This window comes from Macrobrachium rosenbergii, chromosome 12 (assembly GCF_040412425.1).
Source record: "Macrobrachium rosenbergii isolate ZJJX-2024 chromosome 12, ASM4041242v1, whole genome shotgun sequence".
NCBI classification, from domain to species: domain Eukaryota; kingdom Metazoa; phylum Arthropoda; class Malacostraca; order Decapoda; family Palaemonidae; genus Macrobrachium; species Macrobrachium rosenbergii.
In genome coordinates, this window is record NC_089752.1 from 52520572 (window position 1) to 52543330 (window position 22759).

General features: G+C 38.1%; 1 protein-coding gene across 3 annotated transcripts in view; it reads right to left on the minus strand.

Annotated features, from left to right (window-relative positions):
- The window catches only part of Sema2a (Semaphorin 2a), a 620242-nt gene that overhangs the window by 18808 nt on the left and 578675 nt on the right, over window positions 1-22759 (minus strand). For all 3 annotated transcript variants that reach the window (XM_067112223.1, XM_067112224.1, XM_067112225.1), the window contains 9 exons: window positions 21657-21719; window positions 19989-20093; window positions 19405-19675; window positions 18832-19062; window positions 18284-18520; window positions 5636-5812; window positions 5034-5158; window positions 4428-4579; window positions 3695-3886 (listed from right to left, as the gene is read on the minus strand). In XM_067112223.1, the coding sequence (XP_066968324.1) occupies window positions 3695-3886; window positions 4428-4579; window positions 5034-5158; window positions 5636-5812; window positions 18284-18520; window positions 18832-19062; window positions 19405-19675; window positions 19989-20093; window positions 21657-21719 (1553 nt within the window). The remainder of the gene's footprint in view (window positions 1-3694; window positions 3887-4427; window positions 4580-5033; window positions 5159-5635; window positions 5813-18283; window positions 18521-18831; window positions 19063-19404; window positions 19676-19988; window positions 20094-21656; window positions 21720-22759) is intronic.

The window sequence follows — 22759 nt, forward strand, 5'->3', positions numbered from 1 at the left end:
TGGGCGCTACAGGGTGCTCGGGTGCTTCAGGCAGCTCGGGCACTTCAGGAAACTTAGCAGATTCAGGGCGATTAGTTGAAGGCAGGCGTTCAGGTAATATATGGCGCTTGGCTGCCACTGGATGAAAAACACTCATCAAGCACAAGGTGCTCGGCCGAATCCGGGCCCTTAGACGAAGAACTTCGTTGTACACTAAAAGCGGGGTGCTTGGAATCAGAAAGAAGATGCTTCCAGGAGAGGAGAAACATTCAGGGCTGTCCCACTTACTGCAAAAAGGTTGAGGACTAAGAGGGGGCTCCCTCAACCTTTTACTGGAAAGTCGAGGAGCTAAATCCTTGGAAGAATGCCTCTTCAAGGGAGGTGACTCGTCGGGAAAACACCACTGGTGCCTACGTTACGGTGAAGAAACTCCCAAATTAAGTGAGTGCTGATGCACATCCGAGAGGCCTTTCCATCGGCTGTCTCTTGACGCAACATGGGATGCAACAGGTTGGTCTGAGGGGGTGACTGCTCATGGGCAGACCCCACTGACCTCTCTTGGGGTAACAGCATGACTCCTCCCTGGTTCAGGGGAGTATGGCAGTGACCGATGCCTAGGTGAATCAGCGGGATGAACAGCCATCTCCTCCACTAACACTTCATTTTCACTTTCTTATCAAACTTATCCATAAGGACACGCATCGATGCCCCTAATTGGGCCACTATATCTACCACCGTATTAATTCTCTGTTCGAATTTATTTTCCATGCTGGCGAAGCGATCGGGCTCGGAAGTGTGAAAATCAGAAGCAGGAGTAGGCAGGTGGTCTAGGAGTATTTACTGATACAGGGGAAACAGGGACAATAGGAGGAGATACAGCAGGAATAACTACATCATTAGATTTAGGAGTAGTCTGACTAGCTAATTTCTTGCCAGCTTTAGCGGCTGCCTACCTCTTGCGATCTCTCTCTTATTTATTCAAATGAGAAGTCAAGGTCTTCCATTTACGTTCGTCCCAATCCCTGCATTCGTCGCATGTCAAATCAATAGTACAAACTTGCCCACTGCAATTTGTGCACAGGGTATGCGAGTCATAGGTAATTTTCGTCAACCGGGTGGCTGCAATATCGGAAACTGGAAGAGCTAGTGTCTGACAGACTAACTGGTCAAAAAGTCATAACCAGTAACAACAACCCAGTCAAGAATGCCGAAAGGCTACCATACAAAGAATACTTCACCAGATGGGAAGAAAAAACAATTGTCAAAACTAAGCTGCTTAGTCAACACGATGCGTGGACGATACAAGAGGCAGAAACAAATTGATCTACAGTATTGGCTTAGTTGTTCCTCTCTCTTACCCCGAAAGTGGATGGGGTCTTGTCACCTACACAAAACAAAGGAATCCCTACTGCGAATTTCAAAATTTAAGCTGCTGTTCAAGTAAAAACTCTTAGCTAAGCAATTACTGGGTAAGTTACTTACATAAAATTGGTGTTTATGATAAAAAAAAAAAAATACACAATTCATGATAGTAAACTCCTTATTCAAAAATTAAGGGGGACCATCAGGACCACACCCAAAAGCCTTGCTCTTTAAATGTTTAAGAAGTAATGTATGCTTGTCTAAAAGCGAGGATAAGTTTGGTAAAAGACTTTAGTGATAGGCAGCCATAACAGAATCCCCCTAAAGAAAATGTGGTAAAACAGGACCACCATATAATATTATGTTTTTGCAATGGAAAGGAGCTATAGAGCCATCACACCGAAAGAAGGAAGTTGCTGATCGTCTTAACAGATTGCTAAAAGAGAATTACAACTCAATCTCTTCAATGATGACTGAAAAAATAGGCAGAACTTGGGAATGGTCCCAACAACACTTACCCAAAAGTCAAGTGCTTATTTCTGCATTTGTAAAACACTATACAATATTTCATTTCCCAAAGCTAATTTAACTTTTGCAACAATGCACCAAGTCTTGCGTTTATAAAACTAACTACAAAATATTCCACCATAGAAAGTTAATTTACCGGTAATCTTTGCACTAAAAGTGCTAATTATATTCTTGGAAAAACAAACTGCAAAATAATCCACAAAGCTATTTCAAGTTTTGCAATCAAGTCAAATTTTGTACAGTACTTATATGCAAACTTTGCAAAACATTTCAATTCTTATATTCTTTTATAATTTTAAAAAATTAAACTTATAACAAGGACCACTAATGAGTCATAATTCCTCAAATGCCTGTTCTTGCAAAGCAGTATTTAAACTGTAATGCTTTATGAGGTGGTGAGTCTCTACAGCCAAGAGCTAATGCACACAATCTCCAGATGTTACCAATTTGCCATTTTCAATCACGAATCAGTGCTGTCTGAAAACCTTATTACCATCACCATCATAACAGAAAAACAATTTGCTGAGACCACTGAGTCACATTTCTTGTCTCTCATCTGGCTTCCAATGATTTTTTTTTTATGAAAAGTGAAAACTGGTGCCAAAGTTAAATATGCTCCACAGCTAAGTGAATAGGCACCAAGGACAATGGGAGGACAGCAAAAGGCAAAAAGCACTGGATGCAAGTTTACCCACAACAAACACTTGAGATGAACTTTGAAATGGTGACCCATTTGTGCACTATAATTACTTAAGCCATATATCAGACATTGACTGCTTGTAATTCTCATCCTATGCATTCAGAAACAATATCGCTCACTCAGTCACAAGTTAATTTTATGGCCAGGACTGCAAGCCCTTTCTTCTGTTGGCTGGAAATTGACTGGCAGCTTCCCTTATTCACTACAGAGTACAGTAGTTCTCAATTGTTCAAGGTGTGGAAAGGAGTTAAGTTGGAAAAATCAGTAAAAAGTAATCAAGTTCATCATTCTATTCAACTAAATGGTGGTCAATCTGAAAAAATCGTACCAAATCAGTCATATTTCTTTCAACACTAACTGAAATAAAGCAAATTTCATTTAGTGTCAAAGGAAGTTATGAGATGAGGTATTCAGATATGTTACTACAGCATAACAGTTCATACAGAAATAATAACTGTTGCTTTGTTCATGTAAAAATATAAATTAAAAAACAGAAACAAGTTTCATCAGCACTGTGAACTGTTCAATACTGACCTACGGTGATAATTTTAATTATACAAAATGCGTAAGTCATCCTTCTCTTTTAGCGAAAAAAAAAAAACCTGTCATGTAATTCATTTAACAAAAGCAAGGATTTAGTTAATAGACTTTACTTACTGTAACATCAAGCTCCTTTTTACATTACATGACCTAGATGTAAAAATTTGGGAAAATGTTTATGAAGGGAAAATTTTACATATCTTGCAATTCTAATCATTCATAGTCCATTACATAAATATCGATACTTTTCTATTTAATTTGCAATATACCATCTTCCATTTCTCAAGCACTGAATGGGAAAATGAACTGATCTAACACAATAATTTTCTCCATTACCTTATAACGTAAGTATTTACATGATGGTGGACTAGTTAGCACAAAGATCCTTAAGGTTTTCCAGTACCTAAAACTATAGAAAAGGTTAAACTCTAGTTTTCTTCTGATGGCTCAAGTAAATCAAAGGGGTAGGGGGAAGTAACAGGAAGGATGGTACTGTGGGGCCTGCACTACAGGAAGAATAACACAGCTAATAAAAGTCAAAATTAAAATCTTAACCAATTAATTTGGCTAAGTATAGTACAGTACCTGTATCTGATCTGATATTTCCCCTTGTCCTTGGAATAATGATGCCATGTGATGTCCTTGAGAGAGATTGGTCGAGGAAGTTTCACAGCACAACCTAAATGGATACTTTGACCCCAGGTAACAACCATCTTCTTCTTGGCAATGCATGCATCACATAGGCCTGGAGTTGAGCCTGTCACATCTTGCAAGAGTCTGAAAAATACAGTGTATTCACGATTCCGGCTAAAATCTCACTGGGTAGGTGTGTCAACAAATCTTGAAGTTTTAAAAAAAATCTAAGATTTATATATTTTTATAAATCTACAGTATTTTTATTTATAATAAATATAAATGCAAATATGGAGTGACTGACAGTAGTCAACTGATGTATTACTTATCTGAAATAAACAATACATCAGCTGATGATTAGTTCAGCTAAATTCTCCATCAGTTATCTAACCAACTTGTGCGCACTTAATTTGCAACCACGTTTTAATAATCATAATACTTTAAATGTGATATGTAAACTAATATTGTAATTATGTGAATTTTTTTTCAGAAACTTGTAGACAATTTCATTAAGATGATTTTAGTTACAAAAAAATTTTTTTCAAACCTAAAAATATTGTCATTGCCTCTCAGAATAGCGTGACCTTGCTGATAAAACTCAAAACAAAATGTTGACAAATAACAAGATTCTTCCTCATCAAGTCAGGAAAAACCTTTCACAAACGATTTTCAGGTCTTAACTTACCCTGGCTGATAAGGCTTGCACATATTAGCATCCTTATCCCATCCACAGTATGGGTCGTGGGAACACCGAAGACAGTTATCGTAACGGCCATGACACATGAAGAGATCTACCTGACGAACTCTTGTATCAGACGACACATACAATGACTTGTGCTGGAAAAATAAAAATTAGGAATAAATATATATATGAATGAAAACTTAAAAATCTGATTTATTTCTTTATTCTCTAGTGTAATTAATAACAACATATAATACTTTTACTGTATTAGGTTTTTTTTTATTTTTAAGGGTTGGGAGACGACTTCCTACTATCAAGTATTCTGGCACTGATTTATTCCTTGAACATCTGTCAAACAAAATGTAAACTATGTAGAGTATTACTAAAATTTGTAGGAGCATTATTTCTCAGCATTTTTAAATATTTCCCCATACTCTTAAACCTAGGCAATATCCTTGATATCTCCAAAAGGCTAGAAGCTAGAGGTCATAAGCAGCAAACTCTCAGTAACACGGCATATAGGAGCATACAGTCGGTACATAAAGCTAATTTAAACCTCTTATATTCATCCCCCTCTAAGAAGAAGGCTTCTTCACCTATAAAACTAACCTTCTTTGATATCTGAATAGCTCTGATGGGTTCTGGAGTGGTGACTTCATAAACATCTAACAGCTCTGAATGGGATTCTCCTTCAGCATCAAGCCACTCCACTACTTTGTAAACTCGGCCTTCCACTGTAATATACAAATACACAGAAGCATCAGATATATACATGATTATCACTTACAAGATCTGGTAAGGAATAGTGTGAAATACTATAAGATAAATAGGGTGACCTTACAATATTAACACTTGGAAAAAATTAAGCTGGTTAATTTCTGTTTGAATGAAAACTTCACTCCAAGGTAAGTAAAAGCAATAAATACAAGTCCTTTTCATTAAAGTAAAGGTGATAAGGTGGGAAATGAATATTAAGAAGGCTACTGAATACATAGAACGTGTCAAAGTATGTAATAAAAAAAATATTAAATGACAAATCCCCAAAAATTTGTGCTTAATGTGGGATAAAAAAAAATTTTAATTATGAAGTTACCTGAAAAAACTATAATAAAATAAATGATTCTTGACACAAATAATGACAAGAACTGTAAATTGAAATACTCTGCTCGTTAAGGTAAAGAAAGCTACAGAAAACCTGTCTAGATGCTTACATGACCCGGCATAGAAAACAGTGTAAGTGTTCTCCTGGCCATACGTTCCCCCGGTAACTTTATCGACCACCAGGTGAGTGAAGATGAGGTCGCGCTTGAAAAACACTGGTTTATTGTGCTCGTGGGCAACTGCTTCGTCCATTAGTGGATGAGACTGAAGGAACGTCAACACATTGTCTGAAAACACAAACCATCATGTCATAAAAGAGAAAAAAAATGGAGTGGTGTAAGTTAATGGCATCGTGACAAAATTACATCCTAATTCCAAGATGTATGTCAACATAATATAAGCTGAAAAACACTTTCGTTTGGATAAAGGTCACCCTTCGAAATTAGGACAGAAAAGCTCACTTTTATTTGTTGTCAAGTTCCTTTGCTTGAATTTCTCCACAAATCCTTGTAAATGGAATAAAATGACTAAACACGTGTATTCCAGATGATATCACCGATGAACAGTTTCCTTTCATTAAATCATTTTAGCTAAAGGCAAGTATTCAAATACTGCACTGAAATAACATTAGAAAACACTTAGCCATTTTTATGACTATGAAAATCTGGCAAATGTGTTACACACTTTGATTAAAAGCTATGGTTGTTGTACAATACTGTATTAATAATATACAATACGTTGTCGTGTCAAGTTCTTAATAAAATGGGCAACATAAGAAATAAGGAGCCTTGACATTAAAGAATTCTATTCCATTTACGACCGTAGTAAAAATGAATCACCTTATCTTTACTGCCACAGGCTTTGTTTACTATTCAGTCTGAGACTTTCATTGTCTGTTTTGGAGATCCTCATAAAAAGAACAAAAAAAAAAAAAAATGCTTTTTTGCGACAATGAACGACAGCATGAGAGGACGTCATTTTGCGCAAGGCCTGAAGATTATTTATGAATAATCATCCCAGTCAATTACTCGAAAATAATTACATATAAATTATCATCATTTCCATTTCTGAAAAATAAGAGAATCATTTTAATTCCCACTATAAAGACACATTAGTGTCTCACAAGGTATACATTAAAACGCTAAATTTAAACACACCAAGAATTAACTCGTTGAAAAAACCTAAAAATCAAAACTTCCGGAGCTTCTGTGGGAGTCAGGTTGCAGAGACCGTTAACGAGGTGTCAAAAGCAAAATGGTTTTCAATAAAGCTAAAAGGAAAGAGTACGATAACGAGAAAAAGGAATAACAACTCTAAGTCAAAACAAAACCAGCTTTCCCCTTCATATCACATTCTTTTCCGGCAAGGGCTAAGTCGTTTTACTGTTTTAAAACACTTATGGCAAATTTTACAAAGGTTAAAATGTGTAACACTAAGGAAAATGGCGATCAGAACCCAACTTAAAACTTATTGTAAACATTTTAAAAAATCATTAATGGAATAAAACACGTCTTGAAGACTACTGTACCAGTGCAAAATAACAACCACAAACGATGTACAGAACCATACTGGTCTCAATAATAAAATTAAGTTCTGTCTCTTGGAACCGCCTAACCTCAAAAATCTCTATAAATAGATTAACTTCAAAAAAGCCAACTGAGCAGTTGTATCACACAGAGAGAGATTCGAAGGCAAGGTCAGAACCTTGTGTTTCACCCCACTAACTAAAGAAAGGATGAACAACTCATGTTTGTACAAAGACCATAATACTAGAACCTTATTCTAAAAGTATATTTTCTTTACAAAAGGAGTGAACAGTACAGTAATTATGATACATTAAGTAGACGACGACAACGCATGAATGTTGCAGTCATCAATGCAAGCAAAATCCGACATACTGAAGGATAAGTAAAAGCAGAGCAACAAACCACAGCACCAACACGCCTAGCTACCATAACGAGACGTTTATGTACATGCACCTATGAAATTTCTGCCCAAACCCCTTCAAGACAGACAAGGAGAGCTTTCGGCTCTTGCTTCGAAAGGTTTAGAAGTACATTTCGCTTCCAAAGACGACGTCCGTTCATCAAGGAGGCCTGGAAAGTGTACGCCTAAATGTCAGGTCGAAGCGCCTAAGGGGCAACGCACGATGCTTCTAAAATGGATAATGTATTCTGGCCGACGGTAAAAACTTCTAACACGTATAATGGCGGCCCCGCGGGAAGTAAATGATGTCGTATGTACAGGCGCTCGGACGCAGTCTTACTCTTCGACATGCAATGACAGTCTGCGGCTCTCGTTTCGTGGCCATTACGGCACAAAATGGAAGACCACTAAACATGCACTTGCAATGGGAACGCTCACTTCACGGGAATAAAATACACTACAGCAGGGCTGGCTCTAACATAAGTCTAGTAGAACTGATTTCGTTCTGTCTTAGTGGCACCTCGATGGAGTCAAATGATCAATTTACAAAATCGTCTAACATAACCATTTATGAGTAAGGTTTCGTAAAGACTTACGACAAAACACTACCATGAATATCTGACGGTGGTTACTCTCATATCGTGTATTATTAAAGTTAACATATCCTGGATAGCGAATGTGCCCACCAGTATAGGCTACCGAATGATGACATGCGTACACAACCAGCATTTTATTCCATCAATAAATTTCTAAAAGTCATGCAAAAATGTTACTCTCGTTATTTATTCCTAGACATTAATTCCTTATTCTCTCCGTCCGCTATAACCACACATTACAAGAGGACATTTTCGCTGATATTTATTTCCGTTGCATAAAACATTATACGATTATTGCAGACAAACAATTACAACAAATAAATCAAAAGCATGTTCACTGACTATTACTATGTCATGGTGAGTCAGATCCTTATGAATGAGCCGTCTCTTGCAAGTAATATGACATTATGTGCAATTCCCCCAGATCCAAAGCTTTCTACCTCAAATTCACTTACATGAGATGATGATGCATGACAAAAAATACGGGTAGGCGAAGCCCATTACTCTTTATTCATCGGCACGACACTTCTCTTCCGCTCTACTTCTCGCTTGCAACGAAAAACATTCGCTATTCTGATAATATACAGGCACGTCCTGTAGTACTGTAATTTCTACACATTTGGACCCGTTTAAGAAGAAAGTTTTCGTCCCATGACCAGATCCAGATCTTTAATTCAAGAGGAAACACATTCGCGTGAGACGAATTTATTTCAATGACACTAATCAGGCGCTGAATTCTGTAGGCGATCCACCAGACAAAGAAACAAAACAGAACCCCCCCTCCTCCTCCCACCCTATTCCGGCACCCGTGGGGCCCCCACCGCTTTCGTTCTCCTCGACAAACATTTGCGCTATTGTTAGCTTTCAAAGTTACAATAACTCCAATTCATAATATTATCCTAATAAACGTTATTTGCAGGTTGCCCAAGAACCAAGCCCACGCATGAGTGCATTTACGGGCAAGAAAGGCTTATCCTCCAGCAATGACTGAGAAAGTATTATAATAATAATGTAAAGGCCCCCAATAAAGGCGGTCTCGTTTTGATATATCCTTCACCACTTGACTTTTCTTTTTCAGAAAAAGCGACCCAACGACATATTTGGTGACACATGACGCGGCACGCCTGAAGCCCACTGAAGGGCCACGAGTCACTCGTCAGGGAGAGCCATTTCTCCCTTTACGCCCGATGGACGGAAGAGCCGCTTTGGCCTGCGCGGAACCTCCTCATACATCCTTCTGGAGGAGAAGCTTCACGATAAAAATGTATTTCACTCTACGGAGAACGCAAAGGAGGCCGCGAGTAATATAGGTAAATATAATACACCGTTTATTATTATGAAGGTGTAACATGAGACCGGGAGCACGTCAAGATGACAATGTTACGGCGGGGGGTCACGAATTCCCGAGATCATTAGCGCGACTTCGATTGCTGTGGGCCTTTTTGATGGAGGGCGTAGCGGGCTTGACCGACAATTTTGGGGGGTCTGGTAACTTTCTTGATTGTTATGATCTGTTGACATACTTTGGGAAGGGCTTCCTTATTAGAGAATAACATAACATTTCCAAAACCATTTTCGGTATTTATTCGCAATAGCAACTGACGAGTTCTGAGGTCTTTTCGGCGAATGAAAACTTTGAAAATATACTTCTAGGCATTCCCTCTCTACTCAGATGATGCAGGGTGCCATTAGTTAAAGGCTCCTCGTATTTACCTGAAGACATTTAATACTGGCTAGAAATAACCAATATTAAATAATACTCGTATATACGTGTCTTAGATGGTACGGACAATTTATTCATCTGAAACTTGGGGAAGTGTTTATCACGTTCTGCTGCCTTAACTTATCATGTGAGAATGTCGGGATGTTTCACATGGTGGGGAGGAGAGGGGGATCTCATAATTTAAGGGAATTCCAACATACAATATTCATCTTACCATTATTTTTAGCCGAATAACCTTTGGAGAAACAAAAGCCATGCCGCTACTTACGTGCATGACTTTTCCAGAATTTTCATGTTTAAAACTACAAATCAACTATTCAAGCCCAATTTTCAAGAACAGTTTAAAAATATACCACGGTAAAGCATGGATATAATTATACCTGTCATACATAATGCACACACACACATATGTGTATGTATTCAAAAGAAAGTTGTCATAATGCAGTGTAAAACATAAAAGCAATAAATGCACTACATGGCAAAACTAAGAGAGAGAGAGAGAGAGAGAGAGAGAGAGAGAGAGAGAGAGAGAGAGAGAGAGATTCGTCATAAGGACAATGGGTACAGTATATGGAAAATGAGAAGTTTAATGAACTATGTTGGTAAAGGAGGGAAGGCTACGAAAGGACAGTAAAAAAGCTGAAATAAATAAATCCAGGGGAAAAACCTCAATCAAGGACTTGTGGCTAAAGAATGGCCTTGGTGTCAAGCCTCACTCTTTTAAGGAGTTTCCCCTTACCAAACGCCCCTAGATCTTTTAGTCCTCATCCCAAATAATTACTTAAAAGAAAGGAAAAATTATAAGTTAAAGTAGTGTTTGCCAGTGACAAAAAATAGATTGTGATGCTTTGTATTATGCCGCACTTCTAAGGGGGAAAATGAATCTTAATTTAAAAAAAGTTGAAAGATAACTTTTAACACAAAATGACAACACACTTCCAGATCACAATTTATCCCGTTCCGAACATAGCCAATGTCGGATCATCACCAATTACCAAATTAAAGTAAACGAGAGGCAAACACGTACAACTCAGGTGCATTAATGGGAACCAAAGGTTCGTATTAACCCTCCCGAAACTAAAACGAGCGATAATTAAGGGACACTAACCTCGGCGCGTCTTCCAAGCCTCTCCTCAATAGTCCCCTGCAAAGCTTCCTTACACAAATTATAATGAGCACTGAAAACCCAACGGCCTCACTGAGCCAGTATACACACACCAGCTGAGCACCCAGAGGGGAAGAGGGTCTCATCCCCCCCTCTCCCTTTCTCGTCTACTAAACCTTAATTACTCTCATAATTACTGTTGTCAATAGAAGCGCAAAGCTGGGAGACAGTGTGCTCACTGGGGGAGGGGGGAAGCGAGAAGGGAGTGTAGGCTAGATTGCTGATACAGGAAAGGTGACATCTAGACGACAAGGACACCAACTGTAAAGGAGATAATTTCTCCAACCTACAGTACCCCAAAACAAATGATTCATTTTGCTTTGGCCTGTTGCACACCTGAATGACCTCGTGATATTTACGTTTCTAATATGACCCAACGTACGTAATCCAAGGGTCACAGACTGATATCATCTAAATTTAAGTATAATTCAGATGACGGTTACGAACAAGGCCTTTCAGTGAATGAAGGTACAATAAAATAAAAATAACACATTCGACATAAATCCATAATCCACTTGTGAATTATTTTCTGAAGAGATTCTTGAAAAACGAATTACAGAATCGCGTTCACTGTGAAAAAACCTAAAATCAAATATTCACTGACAAAAGCTTTTAATTTCAGACTTCTCTCTCTAATTGATGAGAAGCAATTTTAACAAATACAAAAAACCCCAACATGGCAAACAAGACTTCCATTTCATATGAACAAAATTACCAGTTAATTAAATAACTTCGCAATGCAGCCAGAATGCACGCAATTGCCAACGTATTCAACATTTCATTAAGGGGAAACAAAAGGGGAAAAATAACAAGACTGGGCCGTTATTACAGATTGCGATGGCATGACATTTTCAAATGAATCAGGTCAAATGCGTATTTTCAGGAGGAAAATTAGGCAAATGATCTCCCAGTTGGTCGAAATTCAATTTCCTACTCTCTCTCTCTCTCTCTCTGCAACGAATGGAAGACAATTACAAAGTCATTTGTACACCAAATCTACAAGTAAATTAGGAGGGACAAACTCATGCGCCAACATCCCCGCGGAAAATGGTCGTTTGTTCTTTTGGTGTTGGCAAAGTGCTTTTAAATAGTAAACTAAAAATGTAAAATGGGGCGACAATGTCATCTGACATACACACAAACATTTTTTTCTTTAGTCGATCTGCCACTGAGACAGAATCAGCAAGTTATCCCTTACATACGATGTGCATCTTAAAACCTTATAATTTAGTCAGAGAGCAATTTACTAACATATGTATCGTATAATAAACCCCACTGGCTTTAACACACCAAAGAAGGACTTTTGGAAAAGAACGAATGATGTACTGCCTTCGAAGATGTTTTTTATTTCATAAAATAACTGAGTAACTAGAAACGGTTACCTGCATTTGCCTTGTGTTACAAACGCACTTAAACGATGTGGGTGAAATGTCTGATACAGATTAATCATAAAATGTGACATGAGACATATGGCAATAAGCTATTAAATCTACCTCTATCGCATTATACACATACACACACACACACACACACACATATATATATATATATATATATATATATATATATATATATATATATATATATATATATATATAGAGAGAGAGAGAGAGAGAGAGAGAGAGAGAGAGAGAGAGAGAGAGAGAGAGAGAGAGAGAGAGAGAGAGAGAGAGAGAGAGAACTCGTCAAAATACGTAAAATCCAATATCCATCAACCGGAATGAAATCGGATTATTTCCACTTAATTTAAAAAGAATTACGCTCTTTACTTCACGTTAAAACCACACATTATCTTCACATAACACAAAATTAAAATTGAAATTTGACTTCAAACTAAATAAAAAAAAAGGGGGGGAGGGGAGATCATTATGACCAACTTCTAAAAAGAAAAAACCAACAAATTCTTATTCTCCCAGCTGGCACTTGGCACCCTTGCCAGATTTACATGGCATTTAAAAGTACAATAACCACACCATTAAGAGCTAGGCAGATAAGACACTCGCTCCTTTAATGCACAAGGCTTGTGGGATCATCCGTTAAAAGATTAAAAGAAAGGGCCCGTAATTGTCATGAACCTTACTTCCCCAAAATTACTCCCACGTCTTTTAAAAAGTCCGTCGCGTATTGTTAGAACAGGATAAAAGAGTTAATTAAATGAAGTTAAAAGGGACGTCTATTTTCCCTGTTAGATACGAGACCTTTTACTATTTTGAGGACAGATGGCGATAATTATTCAACGTACTTTAATCAAGATTTTCTAAAAAGAAAAAATCTGCTTTTTCCCCACTTAGAAAATGACATCATTCGAGTTATTCCAGCTGAATATCTTTCAACCAATAATAATAATAATAATAATAATAATAATAATAATAATAATAATAATAATAATAATAACTGTTCGTTCAACGGCTCATGTATTTATAAAGGAACCGTTAATGACCATTAAAAATATAATCTTCAACATTCCGAATAATTATCAAATTAAATCCAGTTGTAGGAGAGGAAACAAATTTTGGGTTACGATAACTAAATCTTAATTACAATCTGCTGTAGCTTATCTTTCAGGTTACTTCAGTAACACCGCACTAAAATATCACCACAACAATTTCGAAGGCCTTTTAAAATACCTGGTACAGTGTATAAAGGATATTTATTACGCTCAAGTAGATAAACAACGGATCCATTTGAAGGTCCCAAGAACGCATCTATTCAGGAAACTTAGAAAGACCGTAGTTTTCTTGTTTATTATCACAGCTTCCATCTCCACCTTACCTAAAGCCTTTCCCTAATCGTCGTCGTCGTCTTAGCCCGGCTTCCCCCTCCCAAGTCCCCTCCCCTCTCCTCCCCCAGCAATCCCGCCCCCCCTGTCTGTAACACACGGTGGGGAAGATAAGAAGAGGAGGAGGAGGAGGTCAGGGTTGGGGGGGGGGAGAGGGGAGGTTTTCAAGTCGGGGGAAACTTCTTTAAGCGAAGCCCTATTCGCAAAATATTGGAAACCTTTAGCGTTATCATTTATTCAAGCAACCAATGCCCCGATCCAGGGGTCCGGAATTTATAGATGCCGCATGCGGGGCCGCCGGGAAACGCAATAATTGAATCCAAATGATCCGAAGGGGAAAATATTCATCTATTGACCCTTTTGATGTATAAGGTATGGATATGCATCTATCTCCTATGATTCCTGTTTGATATCTGCCTTTTGCTGCTGCACGATTTACTAGCAATATACACACATACATATACATACATGCATACATACACACACACACACACACATATATGTATATATATATATATATATATATATATATATATATATATATATATATATATATATATATATATATATATATATTCTAACTTTATGCTGTTCCCCTAACACAAGGGAAGTTACCAAGAAAAAACTGAAGACAATGCTCACTGCCACATTTATATTCTAACTGCTCAATCCGAAGTCGTTACCTTGAGCATATTTCCAAATTAGCCTTTTCATAAACCTACACAGAAGACTCATCAGCAGAGAGAGAGAGAGAGAGAGAGAGAGAGAGAGAGAGAGAGAGAGAGAGAGAGAGAGAGAGAGAGAATAATTATCTTCAGTATGTCATAATATTCAGTAAGTAAATCTTCATTTCAAATCTATAAAGGCTAATTTTGAGTGTACTTCTTTTAGCCATTCCTTGGTTTTTAACAGTGAAGTCATGTTAAATTGAATTGTGTGACCTGTTTATTATCATATCAAAAAAGTTAAGTAGTTTTTCTTTACCACTTTCCTTAAATGGTCGTCTATAATGAAATGATGACAGATCTCAATCATTCAAACCAATTGAAGGCTAAATGTGAAAAGGCCCTCCTGATTATCGCTGAAAAATTAATGACGCAAAACTCAATTTGCTATTTTAGTTTCTGATCCATCCGAGTAACAAAAATGAATCCGATAATATTTCCCACACAAAGAATAAATAACGTACATCAGTTACACAAAGAACTATTAAAGGTGAATTACGTATCACAGTTTAAGAAAAAACTGCCGTTGTTACATAACTCTTTAACTTAAGAAGCAGGATAATGATTATTATCTCATGAACCCATTCACAACGCCATCTATGAAAAGTGACCAGTTCCTTGTTTCCCCAAGCATCACTAGGCCAGGTTACAAGTCTACGTATCATGACTGTACCCCAAAAGATGCACATATAAAATAATCTCTGACTGCAAGTCTTCCCTCGGAGTTCAAAAGACAATCGATCGAATAAACGAAAACAAAAAAGAAGCCGTTTTCCCAATAACAGGGCAAATAAAGTCGTAGACGTACGACTCCAGCAAGACGTGGGTCGTCGTAAAGGTGTGTCGTAAAAAAGGACTGACTGCCTCCCAATAGGAGAATCGATGCCACACAACTTCGGGGGGAGCACACAGCCCTCCCTCTAAAACTCACCTTCTCCCTCCTACCCTCCCCTCTCCCTTACACCCACCCCCCCTTTCTCCAACATCCGTACTCGAAACTTACTCCATCCAAACTTTGGAAATTGTGATTCCGAACACGACCGCGGGCACGTGCGCGCGCGCACACACACATACACAAACGCTTTCACCCTCCGTTGAAGTTCAACCCAAACCTCCTATTTTCGAATGGCATATGTAATGAGCATTTAATGTGGTCTGAAATAACCTGAACCCTCACGGATAAAAGCTGCGAGTTGCAAGACAATGAACGACTAAAACGCAACGCCAACGAATCAGTCAAGAAACAGACATCACGACTAGTAGTTAAGATGAAGAAATCATCACCGGCTTTGCATATATTTATCTTTTTAATTTTTCAAATATACCAGGGGAACTGGATTCGTGTAATGGAAGACATGCATCCATTAGCATAGGAAGCTGCTGGCTACTAACAAATTTACTGGGTACGCTGCCTCGACTGGCAGTGCAAGCTTTCTCTTTATAAATTAATATGAGGCCTCCCAGTTCTCCATGAAAATAATACACATAAAGTTCTTGTTTGACAGAAGTTTCTGCAAAGTAATTTTCTGTATTTTAAACATTTTTCCTTCCTGCTTCATTTTTTCCTCAGTCTGGAAAGAATAAAGTAATGTTACCTGTTCCGTCACCTTAACAATAAACGAATATACAAAGGAAATGAAACGCTTTCAATAATTATCAAGGAAATCTGCCACGAGATGTAAAAAAGGATCAACTCTTGTATACCGCATTCTCGCTCATGAGAGTATTCCAATATCCCATTATAGAAGTGAAGGTTTTTACACAACTAAAAACAAACGCTAACACCTGCTATGAATATTAAATCACCTCCACTGAGGAACACTGCTAAACAGACGAGACTAAAAGTGTAGACGAAAATGAAATAATCCAAACAAATTCTATCCTCTCATCCATTCTCCCCATCAGTCATTCAGGTCAGGTGATCTATTTTGCACAATATTCATAAATTTGCACCAGAATGGAAACGGAAACTCTCACTTTCAGCTCGAAAGGTCAACTCACACAGTAATAAACACTCTTACAGCATTAAAAACTGAGTCACCTGGGGAAAGAGAGAGAGAGAGAGAGAGAGAGAGAGAGAGAGAGAGAGAGGGGGGGCTTCCAGGTGTTGCGACACCTAGGGGATTAATGACGGAGCATTTCGTGGGTCAGCCTTAAAAGTTTACACTGGACGCAATTAGCTGGAACAAACCTTCTTGCAAAGGCCGGAGTATGACCCCGATTAAACGGCTTGCTAAGATGCACAACCCCTAAAAATCTACCGCAGAGACATGTTTACGACCAATTCGCAATGATTTACGACTCCGTCCGCCTGAGGGAGGGAGAAACGTCATTATTTTCCGCCATCTTGGACGCGACTAATTTTTTTTTTTTTTTTTGTAGAAAAAATACCTTTTCTTCATCAATCGACTCGTGAAGGCAATTAAGAAGGCAGCAATCTTAAAGAATACATTTTTTCTTTGCGTATTCTTCAAAGACGCCAAACGAGAGAGAGAGAGAGAGAGAGAGAGAGAGAGAGAGAGAGAGAGAGAGAGAGAAACTTTTGATATCATTCATTAAACAGCATTTTCTTCTCTTCGACATCGCTCCCTCCGACAGCTAATTGGCCGACGTGTTGGCAAAATGCTGGCTATCGATCCAGGCTTTAAAGTTGCGTCTCCTTTTGTTCCCTTTTAATCAAACACGCGAGTTATTATTGATGAAAATTAATTTACGTTATGGAATTAAAAAGCTAATTCAGTTCTTCCCCCCTCCCCCCTACCCTCATTTCTCTTCCCTACACCTTGACGCTTGGGAAGAACGTCGTAGAATAAAAAAAAATATTAAAGAAATTTTAGATGAAAAAATCAACACTTCGGAAATATGAATTTTTCCAGTCTTCCATGGAACACCCACACCTCAACCAATGTTCTGTTTCTCCTGTCAGTACAACCTAAATATTTTCCAGACGGCAAATTGCGTTTGCAACTGACTCCAACCTTTCTTCGTTTTAAATAATGATGAATACTGTTACTGCCTCGCATTCAGAGCTCTTATTAATGAAATCATAAATTACTGTTTTTTTTTTTTATTCCATAACAATATTCTGCAACCGCACTACCAAAACAAACTTAATGGTAATCCTTTACAAAGGTATCTTAAAAGCGTATAATCCTGCAGAACGTATTATGCATAATCATATAATTCTCCATCATAAAATACTGTAATGAGCCCCACGGATTAAATCTGAATAATCCACACCGCCATGGCTGTATGGTAAGCAAAGCCCAAATAACTAAACTAAATCAACAGGTAGTTGTTTTTTTCCTATCAATAAATTAAAGCTCAGAAGTACATAGCAAAACATTAGCGCTCCCCTACTGAGGAAAATGGCAGGGCGTAATTGCGAAGTAATTAGTGGCAATGAACAACAATCAATGAACGTGCAAACAGGGATACACGGAGAATATGATTAATGGGGGTCCACGTTTCGACTGATTTCAAATTAATGAACAGTAACAAAGAATATGATTAACGAACGGGCATCTGCAATGTGATTACAACGGGGGGAAAATGCTTGCTCGGTAAATGGCGTCGATTTACACAGTGCAACGCTGTGAAAGACGACCTATCAGACTGCACATAACGTTCAAGATTAATTCATGGTTTATGAATTAACAATCATACCAGGGTTCAATTAAAAGTGAAGAAAGGTAAACGTCTTAAGTTGTAGTACAAATGTTTAAAACGTTATGTAAAAAAAAAACAAAAAACGCAGAAATATCATCCACCGACTTGGGATAAAAATTGTAAGAATTTTTAAGATATATTTCCCTAATATGGGTACTTTACTTCAATAACTGACCTGGAAGAGTCTGGGTATCGTTGACACACTGCCCGGGTCTGGGTTCAGGCACCTTGGAGGTGAGGACGGGCAACCAGGCTGAGGAGGAAGTTGCCTGCTCTTTGAATCTGCCGAGGAAGGCCTCTTGGATGTCGCTGAGTGTGAAGGTGCATATGGCCGACCCCATCAGTCCGTTCATACTCGTCGTGAACACGGCGTAAAACCTCGAGTCGTCGCCCGGTATTTTGTACACGGATTCTGTTTAATTGGAGGAGGTAATTGGAATACAAATTAGGGTAATTCTTTTAATAAACGGGGCGGGACAATTAGGGGACACAGGGTGCAATCTAGATTCTTTCATTCAGTGTGTCAGACCGAAACTCAGTGACCATATGAGGAAATCAATAATGTGGTACATAACTGATGGGACCAGTCCTGAGAGCTAAGTTTAATATCATGCCATTTACTGACATCTCCAAGTAAGGGCCCCTTGGTATATATGGTAAGAGAACATGTGGATAGCTAAGTAGTAATAGAAAAGGCAATACTTGTCTCCCCTTTATACTTACGGATCTCGTTGAAGTAGAACGGGAACTCTCCCGGTATAGAACAGTTGAGGCGGGCCTTCAGGTAAGTGGCCCAGTTCTGCGTCAGGATGTTCTTGCCCCCCGTGTCGCTCTTGCACACGCGAGCCACGCGCGAGTACACATTCTTGCCGCAATTGATGTATTCCACTGCAGTCTCCCGGAAGAAGAACATCACGTACTCTCCGACTTCGTATGACCCGACGAAGTTGGGTTCTGTTGAAAAGGGTATTCGCAAATGTCTGCATTATGGAAACGTTGAAAACATGCCTACCATGAAATTAATGATTGTCAGAGAAAAAAAAAATATGATACAAACCAACCCACGTAAGGGCGAACTTGATGAATACAACGAGACTATTAACCCACTTCTTGACTTTTTATTATGAATATTTTTAGTTGACGACAGACACATCGCCTCTCTTCACCACCACATTAGTGATCAACCTCTCCTAAATCCCGAACCTAAACGTCAGTAACATTTTCTAACCTCTTCTCAGTCCTTTGCGGAAAACAAAAACTTTCGCCGTAACAACAGAGACCCGAGGAGAAACTTACTGTCGAGCCATTTGGAGTCGTACTTGATGGTCCTCTTGAAGGGGAACTCTCGCCTCTTGGACGTGAAGTTGTAGAGATCGGCCCTGAAGATGACCGTGTCGGCTTTCGTGAACTCGGCGACAGTGCCGGAATAGAGACCAGGTAGTTTGCCCGGGTTACCGTGCTCGACCCACACGGCCGTGCTGTTATCCATCGGATCAAAAGGACACTTGGCTACTCCCGGACCGATGCCCGGGACGTGCTCGTGGCGGGCAAGACGGGTTAGGTTAGCCTGAACAAGAGGGGCGGGGGGAAGAAGGTCAACTTCAACAGCAAAAACAAAATTAACGATAAAAATAATGTAATGGAATTTGGGCAAAAGGTATATATTGATAAAGCCTCTCTGCTACAATGTCACCAAAAACAAATTAATGCCCGATTACTTCTATTTTCCGTTGCACAACAAGCCCTTTAACAACAGCAACAACAATTATAATGAAAGTAATATAATCTAAAGGGCAAAGGGCTACATAGAAACGCCCTCTCTCAAACAGTGCCATCAAAAACAAAAATAATAAATAACGAATGCGAAAATGTCAACTTACGTAGATAACCCAATCCTTGGGGTTATGAGCGTTGGTGCCACAAATATAAAGTCTGTTTTTCGACATGGGCTGGATGACGCGTATGTGGTTTCTGCAGTCAAAATGCTGCGAAAAAATAAAGATTAATTTCCTTCCCCAATTCAAAAGTGGCCAATATCGCATTCTGTCAATACTTCATTAAAATTTAAGATTGCTTCAGCTAATGTCATCGGGGATACACAAAATTCTGATATCACTTGAGTAATTTATGAACAGCATAAAATTCATCACTCTATCCATACCAGATATAAATTCTTTCGAGGTTTACCCAAGCATAACTAGTCCAATAATACGCATGTGTTTTAAAAAAAAAGAGAGAAGCTTCTACGGATAGGAGGCCATTTGTAGGTAGGTAGGTAGGTGGACTTTTATGTCTTGGACAAACCTAAACACTGAAATCATCGTCTGGTGGGGTAGGCTAAAATAAGCTCTCTCAAGCAAAATAAATACCCAGAACAAGAAAAAGTACCAAATTCACGAAAAAAATGTTGACACAAGCAATGAAACATATCTATTGTGGCTAGTCAACTGTGACTAGTCCCAGCTAGTTTGGAGTCTTTCTTTCGTTTTCGTTAGAGAAATCTTTATCTTTCTTCTTGACGACCCTCCCCTTTTAGTTTTTTTTTTCCCCCGCGTGGATTCAGTTACTTATGTACGCAGGCAAGGAGCATTTCAAGGTATACTGAGAGAATGTGAATGAAACAGGCAGAGGGAAGGTGAAGAAATTTAGGGGACTACTTTTTGCGGTAGTTAAGGTTGGAAGAATGTTCTTCATATATGTTCATTATGAATAAAATGCCAAAATATACGGACATACAGAGCGATCTGATGACAAATACGAAAATATACGGGCACACAAATTGATTTGATGATAAATACAAAACTTAAATTTTTCAACATCAAAACCAAATACAACGAAGGGGCAAGAAGGAACCGAAATGCTTAGTAAATTTAAGTTAAGAGAGAAGTACATTCCAGATGAAAAATAAACTACTTAATAACACTAACTTTATTATGCAATGCAGCAAGTTTCATGCTGATGTTTATCTTTTACTTTCAGCTTATTATATATCAAAGACGTAAAACTTGCAAAACAGATTTACTTAACTCAAGAAATAAGAAAAGGAAAGAGGAGGAGGAAGCGGTGGAGGAAGAAGATGATGGGAAAAGTCCGCTAAACTTTGAATAAGTTCCGGATCCTAATTTTTGGGTGCGTAATTCATGAGTTGGCAACTATTGCATCCCAAAGCTAAACTTCTGGCAAAAGTAGAGGGCATTAATTCATGGGAAAAACGAACTGAATTCGCAGGTAACTTACCACCTGATTTTAAATAACCCTTTTTTTTTTTACTCCCTAAAAGATGCCTGGATATAATTCTGAATTTAATACTAACCGTTCGAAGATAAAAGGGAATTGTGCGCATGCGCAACACGATTTACAAAGACCTACCCTAGTGCAAGAAGAAAATGAAGTTACTATTACATGTTTACACTGACAATTTGTACTGCATAACAATGCACGTCTTCTCCCCTACTGGCGAACTCCAATGATCTTTTGAAGCAGGGAATGACAACAAAATAATTTCACATAAAGCAGAGTAGTCTAGGCCAACTGCTCTCTCATCTTACCTCAGACTTGCCCCGTGAAACGCAGCTCGAGACACTGGTTGGCTCCAACAGCATAGCATCGGTCTGGAAGTAAAAATAGAAAATGGTGTCAACACAGTACTGAATTACTATATATGTAATTAACTACTGATAAGAAAAAAATTGATAGTAGTTTGGGGCAAAACCAATAAGTGATTGTATTGAAAATAAAGTGAGAGAAAAATTAGTGTGTATATAGATATATATATATATATATATGTTATATATATATATATATATATATATATATATATATATATATATAATATTATATATATATGTGTGTGTATTCATGCATAAATGATATATATATATATATATTATATATATATATATATATATATATATATATATATATATAAATAACTGATAAATGGATAATAGATAGATATAGGGAAAAAGTAATGTAACCATAAAGTAATCAAATACGGTAAAATCATCGAAAATGAGGAAAATGGGCTCACTTAAGAGTATAAATTTTGGTGAAAACAATACTGAAAAGTTAAGACTTACGATAGAAATGACTCACTCACTTTTAAATCTCTGTTAAAACAAAATTCAATAATAATAGATCATCCTTTTGATAAGTATGTGGAGTGAAGGTACGGAGTTGTGATCTGAGCTGGAGTATCGCCCTTATCTATACTATAGACCTTAACAGCCTTTACAAACTGCTATGTTAACCTCTACAAACAACATTGACGGTAGAACTTTTAATGGTTTTTTCAGAAAGTTGAAAACTGACGTCTACACTAACTGCATAGAAATTCATTTTGGTAGAGGTGGCTAAACCTCTGCCAGCACTCACCTACATTATTTTTTTAGCAAAAGGCACTCAGAAGGTCTACAATAACACCCTTATTATTCTAAGTCTACTTGACCCTCCTAAAGGAAGACTACAAAAAGGTTGAGTAGCGTCAAACAAACCATCATTGTGAATAAGTTAACAACTATAAAATCAACCACCTGAAGTGGGCTTACCACAGGGAGAATTATCCCCAAACCCCCTCCCAGGTCAAGATAATTTCAATTTGACCTAACCTGTAGGTTGAACTAACGTTAGGACTGTAAGGGTAGGCTCCTTC